Source organism: Micropterus salmoides, unplaced genomic scaffold, assembly GCF_014851395.1.
Source record: "Micropterus salmoides isolate LMB-PRFRI ecotype aquatic unplaced genomic scaffold, ASM1485139v1 Ms_hic_scaffold_4, whole genome shotgun sequence".
NCBI lineage: Eukaryota > Metazoa > Chordata > Actinopteri > Centrarchiformes > Centrarchidae > Micropterus > Micropterus salmoides.
This window is the reverse complement of record NW_024043372.1, coordinates 7,958,667-7,977,196: the sequence shown is the minus strand read 5'-3', so window position 1 is coordinate 7,977,196 and position 18,530 is coordinate 7,958,667. Positions and strand designations below refer to the sequence as shown.

Below are 18,530 nucleotides of genomic sequence, written 5' to 3'. Positions count from 1 at the left end.
GTTTCACTGGAAAGTTACTCAGTAGTCCTTTGTCTGTTGTCACGGAGCATTAATCACTCGTCCAACCAGTCAGGGTGTAAAAGCAAGCATCTTGCCTAACAAGCTGTCTAACACTTAGCACACCACTGCTTCCTACTGGTTGCTGCGCACAATAATAATTCTCATTTCTAAATGAATGGAACAGGACGACAATCAAAAACTTGAGTGTAAGGTGTCCCCTCCAGCCAATCTGAGTTAAGAATTTTTTGTTGGAAATTAATTCATTATTAGCTGGAAGTAATACATTTTTTGTTGTACAATAAGTATGTGTGTATTACCTTGAGACATTATATACGGCATCTATTTTAAATACATTATAAATAATAACTCTATGAGAATTGAAGGCAGAACTGAAAGGGCATTTATTGCAATAAAAGGATTTGTGAAAAGAAAATACAGCTTGGCTTGGCTGGACTGAGGACAAAATCATTCCAGAAAGTTGTGCTCAATAAATGGAGCAGATCGTTCAATTTCTGTTTTAACCATGACTTTGTACTTTCAGAGAGAATGCAAAGAGAAAAGATGGGGGAAAAAAGAGACCAGTATCTGTTGAGAATATTAAGCTTTTAAATTAATAACTAGGACATTGTTGCTCAAAATATGTCCACCTACAGTATTTCACAATGAAATGAAAGTGCAAATACAATGTATTGAACAAATAAAAGATGATAAAATAAGATGCAACCTTTATTTTTATGACGAAAGATTGATGACTAATCAACTTCTAATTCAGAAAGCTGAGCCTGGCTCTATTTATTTAAATATAAAGGAACATTCGCTCAGCCTTGTGTGTTCTTCTCGTATATTGTTACATGATGGACCCAACTTGCGATACTTACAAAATGATCTGATAGAAACCAGTCTCTAACATCCACAAGCTCCGTGATGTCATCATGGAGGACTGGAAGAGGACTCCAGTGGCCACCTTTGAAGCTCTGGTGAACTCCATGCCCAAGAGTGTTAAGGCAATGCTGGAAAATAATGGTGGCCACACAAAATATTGACACTTTTCACATAGCAGTGTACTCACTTTTGTTGCCAGTGGTTTAAGTTATTTTGAGGGGACAGCAAATTTACACTGTTATACAAGCTGTACACTCACTACTTTACATTGTAGCAAAGTGTCACTTTGTCAGTGTTGAAAAGATATAATCCAATATTTACAAAAATGTGAATGGTGTACTTACTTTTGTGAGATATTGTATAGTGCAATTAATATCACACTACTTGCACAATGCAATATCCATTGCAGTTTTTTAGTCTTTACACCAAATTCTAGATCCGTAGGAAAACCAGTGTTAGAAAAGGTCCTGTGAAACATTAGAAACGGTAAAGCATCTTTTAGGGTGTGTACAGCGTAATGTAATTTAATGTGATTTATAAATCACTTTTCTAAAGAGCAAAAGAGAATTATTAGTCAGCAGTTACATCACCAACGGCTGATAACACTCCCTGATAAATCATTGAGTCTTGCTTTTCTCAGAATCCAAACAATTCAACCCTCAACAACACCCCCCCCCCCCCCCCCCCTCCACACACACACACACACACACACACACACACATACACATCTATCAGACACATTCCACACCTGTCATCACGTCAGTCAGCATCATGTAATAAGAGATGTTACATCAGTGTCACATCATTTGAGAGATAATGGTTGCAATGGTGGTATTAACTTGATTGATTCATCTGTAACAAGTCGAAACACACACACTTAAGCTCCTAGGAAATTAATGCAGGTTGCAAGACCTGTTATATGTTAATTTGAGAAGGGGTTGGGCCAGGACGATGCTTTAAAATCAATCAGCACTAAGTCACCTGTCACTGTGCATTTTCCTGTCTTTACATCTACTATTTTAAGAGAGAAAGTTCTGGAAAGATGACAGCCCACATGAAAAAAAATGGTAAGTACACCAGAATTTTTAATATGGGTATCTGATTTAAGTAACTTTATCATCATATCTTGTCTTGTGTGGGTCTTTGCATTCAGTGAGACACCATCAACCTGCTTGCATACATTGTATGTGAATGAATGAATTCCTTAATGTTGTGTTTGGTTACATATGTTTGGGCAGAAGTATACACTTTTCCTTAGTGAGCAGAAATTTCATATTTTAGGAGTCAATGTGGACTGAAATTAAATTTAAAAAATGTTGTAAGATTACATTTCTCATCAGCTAGTTGCTAACTTTGTCTGGTTGTTTGGTGATGAGCAGGACGCTTTACAGTAGATGTTTTAACATGCTAAAAATGCCAAATGTCTGATGTTGACCTGTGGGTAAATATGGGATAAAACGCTATGCAAAATAAGCTATGGGACAGTAAAGTATGTAGAATTATTCACTTCTTTAATGTTTTACCATTTAATATAATGATGCATGTAAAGGCATTGTGTTTTAAAATTGAAAATATTAAGCAGTACCAGTATCATGTAGCTGCACTGATGTGTTGGAAAATTAATTTCCTTACATTACAGTATGTGTCTGCAACTATGAGCAGTGATTTGATGATATGCAGGTTGAAGAACGTCTAGGTTACATGTTGCCATTTAACTTGACAATTTTTCACTGTAAATCACTACTAACTGCACAGAAATATACATTTACATTTATTCATTTAGCTGACGCTTTTATCCAAATCAACTTACAATAGCTATAAATGTCAGAGGTCGCATGCCTCTGGAGCAACTAGGGGTTAAGTGTCTTTCTCATGGACACACTGGTGAATGGGTCACAGTGTGGGATTGAACCTGGGTCTCTCAAAGCTTTTAACTTTTTAAATGCACATGTCCTTTAACAAAGACATGTCGATCTTTGGATTAATGGTGACTTAATTTAATTGACCACAGAGAGTCTGTATCAGAGAAACAATGTCTGACTTGCTCTCTACAGATGCTCCTCAGGGTGTGGTTTTTCTCATGCAAAAGTAGCAATATATAGACCAGGGATGATAAGATTTAAGATATGATCATGCATACTGTCAGGACAAAGGAGTCTAACAAATCATTCTCATCTGTTCTTTTTTATCTGTTTTGGACTCAGCACTCTTTTTATCTATATTCTTTCTTATGTATTGTATTGTACTCTAGCCTTGTCTCAGTTGATAGGTCACTGGTTTTACATGTTAGCCTACCTGTGCTCATGCTGCTTTTATGTTTTGGTGAGACAAAGACCATTTTACACTCTAAAGTTGTATTCTCTTCTATTCTGTCTAAAACCTTTTTAACCTGTATGTCTGGATGTTTGTCTGGATGTTTTACCTGCAAGTGATCAAAATTATGCATTATACTGGGTACAATGTTACAGACAATGACATACAATTTGCATAACGTTATTACACAATGAGTTTCCACAAGGTCACAGATCACTTAATGCCCCTTAAAATGTAAAATGGAGAAATTAACAATGGCGTGGTTTAAAATCTGTCTCAGACAGACAGATACTGAGTTCAATGCCCCTTGTATTGAGCCTGGGAGGGGTCACGCTCAGTTAACTCAACTGAGGATGTGCAGAGACCTGGACTCGCCTCAGCAAACTGGCTCGGCATGTTAACGGTTACTATGCTGTAGCAGTAGTGGCAGAAACTAGGGGCAGGGCAGGTAGAGTATCAGGTGGTTAAAAGTAGTAGTCAGCAGAGTGTAAAGTGTCAGGGGTAGGTGGCGCTGAGGGGTAGGTGGCGCGGGGGGGGGGTTGTGTTAAAAAATGTAATACAAACTCATTATGTGCACTGTGTCTGTACCTATAATTTAATAAAAGATTTGAACGTATAATGTAATAAATAATATTTACAAACATGTTGTACTAACAGACAGAATGACAACTTAATGGTATTTTAATAATTTACAGTATGACTAACATACTTTTTTACATGACCACTGTGGGTAACCATAAAAATGATAGTAATTATATCTGATATGTTTCCCTTGTACACAAGTTCAGAACATGAAAAAGATCATAAAAATTGCATTTTATCGAAGCAAATTAATTAAATGATTTCTTATTGTCACGGATGAACAAGGTCTTTGCTTCTTCTACTTGGGGATTTGCTATTTATAAGAAAAGTGATAAATAAATAAATTTTATATTAAAGAGTTGATGAACTTTTCATAGCTTGCTTTCTCTTTGAGTAACCTGATGTACTCATATTCTATTAAGAGCTTCTAGTCACTTGTTAATGTTTGTATGTTTAATCTCTTTCAGTTTATAAGGGAGTGGACCTCCACTGTCAGACCAACAACACTGAACACCACACCAGTGAAATCTCTGTGGATCGGCTGATTGTGAGGCGAGGCCAGCCCTTCACCCTGACCCTAAAACTGACGCAATGTTTCAACCCGGACCTTTACCCGCTCAACATCGTCGCAATGACAGGTTGGTCCTTTATTAAATGAATGAATGAATGTTTTTTCTGGTTTAAATTATAATGAACAAAGAATGACAATTTGTGTGAATATGCAATTTACAAAAATCCTATATTATGCCGACACCAGTCCATTCACACAAAATAACTTGCAACATTTAAAACCAAAAAAGGAATAGTAAATAAATACATCAAAACATTTTTTAAAGAATGTATCCGATTAATGCCTATAGTAGACTTTCCAATCACTCAGAATAATAATTTGTTTAAACTGACAGTGAGTTTTATCAGATACAAGACAATTTCATTGTCACGATATGTAGTTAATGTGCCTTCAAGTGTTTAGGAACAGGTCGTGAAGTCCTGAGAGTATAAATGTGACACATTCATAACATGCTATGTTGGACATGAGTTCAAATTCGGTGTTCAGATGACGTGACTTGCATGGTCTCACAGCGATTCGGCATCCTGTCTGCACAGAACACATTTAGTTTGTAGATACTATGTTTCCCCTGGTAATTGTTCAATGGCAGTTCTGCATTTTAGGTGTACTTTTCACTAGCCTGAAAACGTCACATTATTTGTACTCAATTTGCATACTTTTGCAGTCAACGCTCTCTGCCTTTGTAGAGCAGTAGGCATAGAGGAAAACCCAGCTATGTCAGGCTTTGACGACACAGTAACAACAATATAATAAACAATACTTATTTGTAGTGTAAGTATTCCGGGTGTGGCCTTTTTAAGAGATTTGTTGACCATGAGGGAATAAAAAAAACCAACAGTCAGTAAAAACCAACAGATGGTTTTGTTACAACAGTAAATGAATGTCTGCCTCCCTCTGTGTCTCCTCTCCTCAGGAAAACACCCATCCGATGTTCGGGGGACGATGTCATTCTTCAGTGTCCCAGACAGAGTGCAGGGTTCACCATCAGCAAAGGCAGTGTGGAAGATAGCGCTTCACAAGAGTTCCTCCCCACTAACAGGCCTCTTGAACCTGACCATTACGCCCCCGGCCGACACCCCCATAGGGGAGTACTTGATGTATGTGACGCACAGGGATGAGAAAATGTTACTGGCAACGCCGGTGGTGCTCTTCAACCCCTGGTGTCCTGGTAAGATGTCAGTCTATTGTTATATAGATTGTTATTTTGATATATATTGCTATCTATATCTTCTTTTGATAATCTATGTGCCTTTTGCTGATGATGTACTTTTACTTAAGTTAAGATCTGAACTTATAACATATATACTATCTAATCTATTGACCTATCGTCTGTCTGTCTGTCTGAATTAATTCACTCTCTCTGCAGATGACTGGGTGTTTCTGTCTAATGGGGAGCAGAGGCAGGAGTATGTAATGAATGAACAAGGAATCATCTACCGAGGAAGTGGCAGCTACATTTCCCCTATGAGCTGGGACTACGGACAGGTACTCACTCACACATATACACACATACATAGACAAAACTGACTGACGTTAAACCCAATGCACAGTCAGACCACAAAATGGCCACATTAGTAACACTGTTGTTGATCAACGACATTTTTCTTCTTCTTCTACGTTTCAACACGTGTGGCATGAATCACAATCAGGTACGGCATATCCAGAGCACCCAGAGTGTGCCAGCACAGTTTAATGTTTTATAGGTAATTTTGTGGCCAGTGGCGCTCTTGCATCATAAAATAAACTATTATCATACTTCATACTTATTTTACATAGTGGATTGTCGAGGTTGTGAAAGCCAATTTGCTTATTTCATCCCCTAAACACAGACCTCTCCCCATCTTCAATCCTGTGAAGAGTTTTTTGGAAGCACGTAATGGCCATAAAGATTTTATGCTTATAAGGAATTGAATACCTAATTGTAAAATTGAATCACTATTGAATACTTTCTGTTGACATTTAAATGCCATTAAAGGTATATCATGGAAACACTTTGAAAAACCATCTATCTATCTATCTATCCATCTATCTGTTGTCTGATGTCCCAGACAGGGGTATCCTTAGTATTCCAGATGTTCAATTTAGAATTTGATGTCTTATATTTTAGTTTCTGACCTTTACCTGGCCAATTTGAGCTACTGACTTAACTTCAGCTTATTGAATTTGAGCAATTTGAATATAAAACAGTTTCTACAAGGGAAACTGTTTTGTAATATGTTTTGCTTGAATGGAGTTTTAACTAACCAACTTACTGTAACTTACTGCTGAGCAGTTGATACTATAAACATCTGCAGTTAATACCAATGTATTACCATAAATAAAATACAATATAAGAGCATCTCCTCTTTTCCTGTCTCCTTCTGCCCAGTTTGAAGACAACATGGTGGACATTTGTTTGAAGATGTTGGACATGAACAACAAACACTTGAATGACCCAGCTGACGATGTTTCTGCGCGCTGTAACCCCATCTACGTCAGCCGTGTGGTCAGCGCCATGGTAGGTCACACTGTGTGTTTTAAACATACCTCAATAAACCTTTTATAGCAGCAAAGAAATGTTTCACAGATATTTATGGGCTTTTTTTAAGGGACATTTTTGAGTTTTTTGAGTACCAAAATCCAGCAATGATGCGATGAAACTTTCCACCGCTAGATGACAGTAAAAGTGAGATTTTCAGCTTAACTTCTTCAGGGCTAATTAGCAAATGTTTGCATTCTAACATAAACTAAGATGGTGAACATGATAAACATTATACCAACTTTACATTTAAAATATTAGAGTTATCTTTGTGAGCATGTTAGCATGCCTAGATCAGCGTTTAGCTCAAATCAATGCTGTGCAGTACAGAAAGAGGCCAGAGAGCACACAGTAGCACAATGCAGGTTCCACATAGAGATGTAAAATAATAAATGTAAATGCTCCATATTTGTATAGCGCCTTTCTAGTCTTTTCGACCACTCAAAGCGCTTTTACACTACATCTGCATTCACCAGTCAAACACATTCATACACTGAGCCTAAGTGCTCAAACAGAAACTGACATTCACACACATTCATACACTGGCGGACAGCCGCCAGTGGCAATTCGGGGATCAGTATCTTGCCCAAGGACACTTCGACATGCAGCCTGGGGGAGACAGGGATTGAATCGCCGACCTTCCGATTAACGGCCAACCCACTCTACCTCCTGAGCCACAGCCGCCATTAATAGTAATGGTGACAATAATACAAATATGAAAAAAAATATAAAGCATTTCATAGGACTAATAATAACAATTGCAGCAGCAGGTATAGTGCAGGAAGATTAGGTGTGGTAGGTGGCTTGCAACCGCAGATCCAGACTCTACAGCTCCGGAGGTAGAAATACCTGCAAAAAGTGACAGAAGGAGAGAGGACAGTGACGAGGTAGAGTTTAAGATGTAATCCTCAATATATATGGCAAGTGTTTGGTGTGTTTGGGTCATTCTTGGGAGGGGAAGAATGAAAATGTAATTTTGAGAAAAAAGTCACCTTATGATAATTTCCTTGTTTGTCTCAGATCAACTGTAATGACGACCGTGGTGTCCTGCTGGGACGCTGGGACGGTTCATATTGGGACGGGGTCCCACCCTTTCAGTGGAATGGCAGTCATGCCATTCTTAAGCAGTGGATAAATACTGACTGCCGCCCGGTCAAGTACGGGCAGTGCTGGGTGTTCGCCGGTGTGATGTGCTCAGGTACAGTAACATCTGACTCTGCAGGTCCTCACACCTGGAACAACATCTGTAAAGATAAATGCTAGTTCTGAAACAATTACTCAAATAATTTATATAGTCAGTTGATGGATTGTTTAATTAAGCCATTCATTAAGGTAAAATCCCAAACATTGGCTGTTACCATCTTCTCAAATGTGAGCATTTGCTGCTTTTCTCTGTTTTTTATTGCTTCAAATTGAATGTATGTGGGTCTGGGACTGTTTGGGCAATGCAAGTAATTATTACTATTATTAAGTCATTATTTTGACACTGATCACATGACACTTGGATTGGATGGATTTCTGGATGTAACAGCTTGCATCCATAAATAACAGCTGCATTTTACTGTTTTATTTATTTTATTTCATTCATTTGGATGAACAATATGAAATTAATTAGCAACACACACACACACACACTTACTGTTTTACTTATTTATGTTTATTTTTTAATATTTGTTTTTACTTTATGTATTTTATTTTATTGTTATTATTATTTAACACACACACACACCTTTAATGATTTATTTACTTATTTAATGAAATGTATGAAATTAATTGTTTTGTAATTTATATGTAGCTGAAATGAATTGAAAAATTGACAGCAAATAAGTATGTTGACTCAAGAACTGTACTTAAGTAAAAAAAAAAAGGTATTTGTACTTTACTATTAGTAAAGTATTTTCTTTTCATGACACTTCTACTCCACTACATCTCAGAGAGTGATATTGTACTTTTTACCTTTATTACATTTATGTGACAGCTGTAGTTACTTTAAATGAACTTATTTGAATGACTCAAATCTCTGTGTGTGGTTCCAGTAATGCGCCTGCTGGGCATCCCCTGCCGTGTGGTCTCCAACTTCGAGTCAGCCCATGACAACAACAGCAATCTGATCATCGACGTGTACCACGCCGACTACGGAGTGAGAGAGAAAGAATCCCCTGACAGTATTTGGTGAGACAAAGAATCTACAATTTCTTACTTTGAGAATGCACAGATGGCAAGATGCAGACCAGTGTGAGCTTCAAGTCCATCAAACTTGCACAACTCCAGTGCACCACTCTGTTTTATTCACCAAACACTTTCGGTTAGCTTGCTTTGTTTCCTTTTTCATTATAGAAGTTACATACATACATACATCTGTCATGTGACTGATATATCCATAGGAACATATGTGTAGTAGTAGTAGTAAATATAAAATAGATAATAATCACATGCCATATGTCCATTGAAAGAGTTGGTCGCTGTTATCATTCCTCCTGTCAATACTGGCTGTGAAAAAACCCATATTCCCAAAGTAGCTGTCTTACTTTCCTTGTTTTGTGCAAAAATGCATTTCAGCTGAAGCTAATATAATGCTCTAGCAGTCTGAGTCAACAAATCAAGTAGGCATCTTCACTTAAGTCAGACTGCTGAAGCCTCAAGTTAACATTAGGTGAACTTTAAAAGTCATTTATGTGCAGCATGAGGACTGTTGAAGGTAATGCTTTACTGCCATTAAGGAGAAGAGCAAATATTTGTGTTAGTGGAAAAACACTGTAATCACAAAACTGACAAACGTGTTAGGAATGCATACATGCATTGCATACATGCATCCAGCAGGCACAGTGCAATATTAGCATTTATTCAAATTCTCTCTCCTTTTAGCTCCGGTTTGGTCTCCACAAACTAATCTGGCTCTTTAGCTGCTAAATTATCCACTTTCTTCTCCAGCTGACAGCTAACTATGTCTGCTGTTTGGTGCAGAGCAGGTAGTGTACAGAGGGGATTTAAGAGCTTTTTATTTATTTTTTTATCAAAAACAGCAGCATCCTGAGGCTGGAAACGACACTATGAGAGTGGTGAGAGTGAACCAAAAAAAATACAAGTGACCTTTTTTACATATAAGCAGTAATGTGATCTATTGTCAATATAAAAATATTGATTAAATTAGATTACGTTTTCAATAGTTTTCACAATAATCCCAGACATCCTAAATGTGTTTTGTTTATAGTTATTCACTTGATGTTGGACCCTCACTGTGCAGAATGATGCATGTGCAGAGTTTGACACTAAAAGACTGTTTCACATTCATCTGCTGAAGGGGCAGAACTTATTTTTCAATGTATTTTTAAGTCTTAAAACATGTTCGGAGCAGTTCTTTAAAGAAAGTGTATTATTGTTGAATATAATTTCAGGTGCTGTAGTATGTACACGTCTTTCAAACCAAAATATTAGAGTTACAATGACCACAGTGTTGTACTTTGAGCAGATGAAGCTGCTCCTGATAGATTGTCTCAGCCTACTGCACTGCTGCAGAATCAGACTATTGTTTTTTGTTTTAGGAACTTCCACGTGTGGGTGGAGGGGTGGATGAGGCGGCCAGACCTGGCAAAAGATGGCAAATATGACGGCTGGCAAGTTTTGGACCCAACACCACAGGAGAAGAGCGATGGTACAGACTCACTTGTTTATCTCCATAAACTTAAACTGGTACATATTTCCTGTTCTAATGACCTTGTTTCTTGTCCTATTTGTACATGCTGACCTTCTAATCTGAGATTTTATTGATGTAAAATAAATCCATTAAATTCAATAAATCCAATTTCATCCAAATAGGGATTCAGAATAAAAAGGTTTTATCTTTTCATGCAAATTAACATTTCCAGAAGCATATTCTTAGTTTCTAATAATGATTTAACTTCAGATGTCTTGTGTGAACAGTTGAACATTTTGGTGGCACAAGCAGAAAGCTCATGGAGATGAATGAAAAGGTTTCATCCTTTGGGGTTCATAATTGTTCTCAGAAAATATCAGGGTAATCTGCCTGACAGATGTTTATATTTCTTGTGCTCAAGAGGAAACTTTGACCTCATGGTGCTATCAAGATCAGGAATCATTGAAAACATTACAATGATCCTCTGGGGGGCATGAATATACGAAACAAAGCATGTGTATAACTGGATAGAAGTAGTAGTGAAGATTAACATCACTGCAGCAAAAAACTCTGGCTTCCTCATCATTGCTTCTGCAGAACACATGGGGAAGTGAATGCAAGGAAGTGCAACAAAGTCACAAACAAACTGCAGTGGCTAATCAAATATGTACAAGCACACATAAAAAGGGTTCAGGGTTGAACAAAGGAGTATAAATAAAAGAATGCTCAAACTGATTTTGCTGTTTTGCATTTCACCTGCAACAACACACCCACATCATCCTGCTTGCTTATCCTGTTTGCTTACATGTAGGACAAATAAAGCCCAAAATCCTCACATTTGAGAAGCTGGAACAAATATTTGGTATTTGACTAAAACAATATTTCGATTATCAAAATAGTTGTGGATAAATTTTCTCTCGATGACTAATCGACTAATCCTCTTAGCTCTACACTTACAGTTACGCTGCCCGTTTTATTGATTTGCCATAGTACTCCTGTTGTATAACAGGACTATGTCTACAAGCTCTATGTGACTACAGCAAGTTATGATGGCACAGGCATAGGTTTTTGTTTGGATCAAAGTCAAACACAGCTTTCATCATGCGACCACCATGTGGCACCAAAGTAAGAACATTTTAAATCCTACAGATAGTGGCTTAAAGTCGCATTACACAATAGGTCAGGATGAAAACTGTTCTGTGGAACAAAAACCTTCAATGTCAGTTGAGAAGTTTGTTACTCCATTTTATGATTTTAATTGTCTGTCCTCCTGTAGGTGTATACTGCTGCGGTCCTGCCTCGGTCACAGCCATTCTTAACGGAGACACAGACCTGAAATATGACGTACCATTTGTCTTTGCAGAGGTCAATGCCGACTGTATTGACTGGCTGGTCAGTGAGCAGCTCAAATCTATATCTATATCTATATCTATAGATAGATAGAGAGATAGATAGATAGATAGAGAGATAGAGAGATAGATCAAATATATATTTGAGGTCTGCAGCAAATTTCAAAAAGCTAATTGTGTTTCAGATGTTTTGTTTCTATTGTCTGTGTTTGTGTGTCATGTCAGATCAAAGCTGACGGTTCAAAAGTGAATATCTTGTCTGATACTAAACGAGTTGGTAAGAATATCTCCACCAAGTCTGTTGGCTCCAACAGGAGGATGGACATCACCGACTCTTACAAATACAGAGAGGGTGGGTTCATCTGACAAACAGATCACACACAAACTTCAGCTGTAGCAACTGAAGAACGGTGGAAATTGACTGAATTACTACCCTAACAGGATCAGAGAAGGAGAGGTCTGTCTTCAAATACGCTGTCAGCAGACTCTCCCCCAATGTAAAGCCAGTCGAGAGTAGACCGATGAAGGTGAATGATGAAGTAACCCCAGACTGCATCACTCCACTGTCCATACGATTTGAAGAGGTTCGTCACAGTACCCAAAGTTTCCCTTTAGAGTTATTGAACAGGATGTTTTATATCTTATTTTAAGTGAAATAATGTTTTCTTAGTTTCTGAGTTTTTCTTTTTGGTGTTATAACTGTAATTATGTATGTGTGGTAGTGTTGTATAGTTGGTGGAGTTTAAGATTTTGCATGTAGATGATGAACACAAAAGACAATGGAGCCTTTGGGGGGACTGTCACAAATTATCCTTCCAGTGATTTTTACAGTAACTCCTCAAAGAGAGAGACATTTGTTTCAATGGGGCAGCATTTCCCTAAATAATTATGAAGATTATAAAATTCATCTTTCAGACTTCATAAGTGTTTACCAGAAGCATTGTAACTTAAGATGCTCTTAGAAATGATTGTAAGTGCCTCATTCCCACTAGTCAAAAGCTAAGAGCATCGTAATTATTGCATCTTGAAGTCTGCACTACTTTTATCATAACCACTGTTTATTGAAGATAAATTTGATGTAAAATTTGTGACATTTGAGAAGTGCGTAGGCTGCTGGGATCTATTTATTTATTTGGCATATATTCAGCATTACTTATGGTCAGTTAATTATGCCAAATTACATTGAAGTGTGGTTCAGCATACTCTGGAGCACCACAGACAGCCAATGTTAAGAGGCAGGACAGGTAAAAAAATTAATTAATTTTTTTTAAAAAGAGAAAAAATAAGAAAACCAACCTGAAACTCTTAAAGTGAGGTGCACATGTTCCCCCATCCCCAGTAGAAATTATTCCTTTGATCATTTTTAGTGTCCTTGTTGGAGCCGTTTTTTCATTTTTGCCACCATCCCTCAAAGAATCTCTGCAACCCACTGGTTAGGACTTTGGTTAAAATAAATTGGTAAATAAAGCAGATGATTAGTCACTTATACTATACTGAAAATTGTTTATAGTACTGGCTCACACAGGCTTCAATGGGGTGATATCCCTGTATACAGGATAGGTCTGTGTATGACAGTACCTCATTATTTTTCTCATTGTGGGGTGCTTCAGGTGTCCAAACCGATGAACGGCAGGGATGTGAGCCTAAAGCTGGTGCTGGGCACTGAGGGCAATGCTGCCAGGCCGCTGTCTATCAACATCAGTGTCCAAGCCATGAGGTACAACGGCTCACCAGCTGTGACCATTCAGACTGAGGTGAAAGAGGAGACACTGCAGCCTGGGAGAGGTGAATCTTCGTCTGTAGATATTACTCTGGACAGAGATGTTGCTTTTGAATTTTGGATGCAGAATTCTCAAAGACAGATATCTCAAAGTACTGTATGTTTTTGTGAAACTGAACCGATGTGAAATCTCTCTTTTCTTCCTCTTGTCTCTTGAAGATCTATCCATCCCTATCCTGGTCCCATTCTTGGCTTACAATAAACACATGGTGAAGTGTGAAAGCATGAAGGTTTCAGTCATGGTCACGGACAAACAGAAGCCAAATAACGTATACCTGGCTGTGCAGGACATTGTGCTGCTTAACCCTCCCATCTCCATCACCGTCAGTAGAAAACTTCTGTCTCTCTGTCTATCTATCTATCACCTGTCATCAGACTTTGTTCAGGTGTCTGTTACACTAGTTAGAGCTGTTAGTATCTCTTATCATACTCAAAGTCTGGGTCTTAGTTATAAATATATATATAACAAGACAATTTATAAACAAGACCATATAACAGGACTCTACAGCCATGCGCAGCTCTGTGATGATGTATTTTTTTGATTGCTGTTTTACTAATATATGTGTTGGTTTTACCTGTAAACTACAGGCTGTCTTACTTTTTGATATTTTTTTCCCCACTGGTAAGATTATTATGTAAGTGCAATGTGTTCAGTGTGTGAGCTAAATCAGTGTGCTGCTGCAGGGTTTGCCCTCACACACATAAACAAAGAAACATGTACTTTATGTTTATGAAAATAAGTTTAGTCCCACTAAGAACCAGAATAGTATAAAGCATTACTGACAAAAAAATGTTTGCAATGAGGTTAATTGTTTTTGGTTACCTGACTGAGTGTGTTTGAATTATCTGTTAAAATGTGTGTGTTCCAGGTTTCCAGTCCAACCAGATGGAACTGTGAGGCATCTGGGGAAGTGGTTTTTATGAACCCAGTTGACGAGACGCTGAAGGACTGCACCCTGACTCTAACTGGAAGTGGCCTTTTGAAAGAGGAGATTGTAAACACGTGAGTGTGTGTCTAAGATAACGTCATGGGGATGATCCTGTATAAAGTTTTATGCTGCTTACAGTAGGTCCAAATAACAAATAATTGTTTTTACAATGGATCAGTCTGTGGGTTATCTTTATTAATTTTACAGTCTATAAAATGTCACCAATAATTACAAAGTGATGACTTCAATTTCAACTTGGTCTGATAAGCAACCAGAATTTCCCAAAGTAAAAATTTGACTTAAATCAGGAACTGAGATCAAAGAATAAGCATACAATATTATGAATCTAATGAGAGATTGGAAACTAGCTTTTGGTACTTGACAGTTTTCAATATGTTATTGTGGTTCAATACAGTTGAGACATTTTACTGCACAACACTGCCATCCAAAATCTGGGTAACACCAGTCAATATAAATATACAGTGTGACCCTCAAACTATTGTTATTCTTACTACTCTTTGTGTTACCCACAGGCTTCCAGATCTGAAGCCAAACAACGGAATACGCGTCAAGTTCTTCTTTGTTCCCAACAAGATTGGCGACAAGACTCTGGTGGCCAACTTCGACTGTTCCACTTTCAGACACATCAAGGGTAGCTGCAGTGTCAATGTCAGGCTGTAAATTCTCAGTATCGCTGAGTAAGAATCATGGTTTTCATACACTTTCTGTAATAAAACACAACAACACACAAAAGCAAAAGTCCTCAGATAGGGAACCTTGGGACAAAATCATACCAAATAATCCTTTTTGAGTAAAATCACTTCATTGTTGCTTTTGGTCTTTTAATGAGATTTACCTGCAAGACGAAAAATATAGAATATCACCAAACTAATCCTGTAAGTGACAAAAGGACGCCACTTCAGGAGTGATGCTCTCCATTTCCTTCATCCCTACAGAGTCATGGAAATAGTGAATTTGGCAAAGCTGATGTTAGCAAGAAACACGAGTCAGACGATCATACAGATTGGAAACAAACCTCCAGGTTAGCCAAATTTAGACAAGAAAAGCAAACAGTAAAATTGTTAGCCAAACTGTCCGTTGTAAACACTCAAAACACTTCCTGCTTGGACTTTGACCTCTTCTGCTTACTGTAGTTATGCACAGTTTTTCTGTCCACTAAGAGATTATTACGAACATTTCAGGCGCACGTTCTATTTTGCTTTTAAATAAAGTGGTTTAGATAATCTGGATTATATCTGGATATAATATGGTGTGTTTACAACCTCTCTGGTCGTCTGACTGCTCATGTTTGTTGCCCTGTTGGATCTGCTGTAATGATGTTGCATACAATGGCCACTTAAGTATCAGACAACGCTGTATTTGCTAAAATAAATAAGACTATATTTTGAGGCACTGATTGAATAGTGAGGCTGTTAATATTTGTGGCTGTTTCTTTAAGAACTGAGTTAGAGACCATCTGACACTGAATCTGGTACTGATGACTTTTATAGATTGTCTTCAGAATCTTTATCATTAACAAGTGATCCATCCCAAAGATATGCAGTGGAATCAGGACATTTTTCATTTGAAAAAAAAAAAATTCCTACCTGACTCTTCACAAATATCTCCATAGTTATGATGCTGCACCACAAGCTCGTATATGCTGCAGTGGTTTCCAGGTGAAAGTGGAATCTGCTGCAGAAACAGTGTAGTGCTGAAGCTGTCTATATATATATTTACATACACTTTTTTACATTTTACTTGTCAGTTTTGTCGACAGAAAATATTTAATAAACCAATATTAGCCTGCTTTACATTTTGACCTTGGGTTCAAAGTCTTAACAGGAAATTGAAAGTTTGCATCACAGAAGAATGCAGCTAAACCTGATACACACAGACAACTGTTTTCTCAATTTGTGAGGAATGTTCAGGCTACAATTGAACCTGCAGTCTTCTTAACTCTTAGCTTGAACTGCACCAAAAAAATCAATCCATCAATCCATCCATTAATTCTCTACATATGCTTGTTACTGCCCCTGTGAGGAAATGAGATGGTGTTAAAGTGTGTCCTTGTGGCTAAACAAAATAAAAGGCCAAATGCTATGTAATCTGGACTGTGTGTGGTCAGTTTTATTTGCACTGTTTTATGGTTTTATTTATTTTATTGCATTTGTCTTGTAAATTTCAAAATATTAAACACTTTTACCTTCACAAGAAACAATCCAAGATGGATAAATAGCTCTTTGGTTTAAACTCCTGTCCACACTAAGGTGTGATGAGGGTTCATACAAATCTAAAGTCACTAACAGGCGAAAAAACACCTTTATTGGTTAAGTTAAGTTGGAGATACAGTGTGCTGGATTTTAGGGAAACATAGATACAATGGCACTTTCAAACAGAGGCAATTCAAAGTGCTTCGCTTCCAATGTGCTTGCATCCGAGCAACCTTAAAAAAATCAAAAGAAAGACAATGAAAGCAAAATCAACTTTAAATAAATGTAGCAAAATAGGCAAAAAAAGTTGCCCCAAATGTAGCCTAATAATGGACATGAAAGTGCAAAAGAGAAAGTGATCACAAGTCTGTCAGTCTGACCCTCCTTTCTCTAAAATAGAAACCAATGGACTTCTGCCCAATGATGTGTTCATAGCTGTGGGAGTTTTCACTTCGAAAATAAAACATGCAACCCCTAACTAAACAAAGTACAGGTGCATCTCAAACGTTTTTTCTGAGAAAAGGTAGTTTTTTTGGTCTGGTTTGTGAGAAAACACATTTTCTGTAACTAGTAGGATGTACATACGAATTTAATTTGGATTTGAAATCCGATTGCAAAGTTTGATGAATGCCTAGACTTACAGGTGCAGCTAATTTTTTTTTGTTTGAGATGCACCTGTATTAGGGTGCCACTCAATGTAATGGCCAATGTTTTTTTCAACATTTTCCAGGTCCCACCTCCTCATTCTGTTCCTTTTATGATGCATAGTTACTGTGAGAAGTTTCATTCAGATATATTAATATTTACTGGTAGCTCAATGGGCTCAATGTTTTTATATTTACTTTCATTGCAATAAAATGTTATTTAATTCAAAATTTAAAAATGTATTCTTTAATTATTCTTTTAATTTATTCTAAATTAATCCTTGAGTATGTATTGTTGTAATTTTTTATATCATTTAACTGCTCTTTTTCATATTCTGATTTGTTATTATTTGGTTTAAATACCATGTAATCAGAATAATATTTTTGGCTTAGCAATATTGCAGCCGTAGTCAGTAGTATAGTTAACTCAGGGCAGGGTGGCGAAGGGGCTGGAGCCAATCCCAGCTGTCATTGGTGAACCCTGGACAGGTTGCCCGTTCATCACAGGGCTAACTCACAGAAACAAACAAGTCATACACAGGTTCACACCTAAGGGCAAAGAGTCACCAATTAACCTGTGCATGTCTTTGGACAGTGGGAGGAAGCAGGAGAACATGAAGAGAACCCACACAGACACGGGGAGAACATGCAAACTCCACAAAGAAAGGCCTGGACCTCGATCCACAGAACCTCTTTCTGTGAGGTGACAGTGCTGACCACTGCACCACCATGTCACATCTGTGTGTCATGTTAATCTATATATTTATATATATGTTATTTTCTGGTACAGTAAAGAAGGACACTTCGAGAGAAGTCACTTAACAAGAGCTTCTTCTGCAGCTGTCACTTCTATTTGTTGGAGCGCAGTGCAGATGTACACATTTAGGCTCTCAGAGCTTTCCACCGGGTTCAGTGATTCAGCGGCTACAGTCTGAAAATTTTCCGGTTTCGCCCCCAATTCCGAATGACCTGTCATATATGGTAAATGGGTTGTATTTGTATATCACCTTTCTAGTCTTTTCGACCACTCAAAGTGCTTTACACTACATCGCATTCACCCACCTATGAGCAGAGACCCAACTGCTCATCAGAAACAGAAATTAACTCATTCACAC

At 37.6% G+C, this 18,530-nt stretch overlaps 1 protein-coding gene across 1 annotated transcript; it reads left to right on the top strand.

The window, feature by feature from the left end:
* Positions 1–1,769: 1,769 nt before the first annotated feature.
* LOC119886962 (protein-glutamine gamma-glutamyltransferase 2-like) lies at positions 1,770–16,666 on the top strand. Its single transcript, XM_038697978.1, has 15 exons — positions 1,770–1,949; positions 4,245–4,415; positions 5,262–5,516; positions 5,715–5,833; positions 6,717–6,845; positions 7,887–8,064; positions 8,903–9,038; positions 10,409–10,518; positions 11,777–11,892; positions 12,075–12,201; positions 12,291–12,433; positions 13,460–13,634; positions 13,789–13,952; positions 14,499–14,632; positions 15,092–16,666. The coding sequence occupies exons 1-15, from the start codon at positions 1,925–1,927 to the stop codon at positions 15,237–15,239; spliced, it is 2,130 nt and encodes a 709-aa protein (XP_038553906.1). The 5' UTR covers positions 1,770–1,924; the 3' UTR covers positions 15,240–16,666.
* The last annotated feature ends 1,864 nt before the right edge of the window (positions 16,667–18,530 follow it).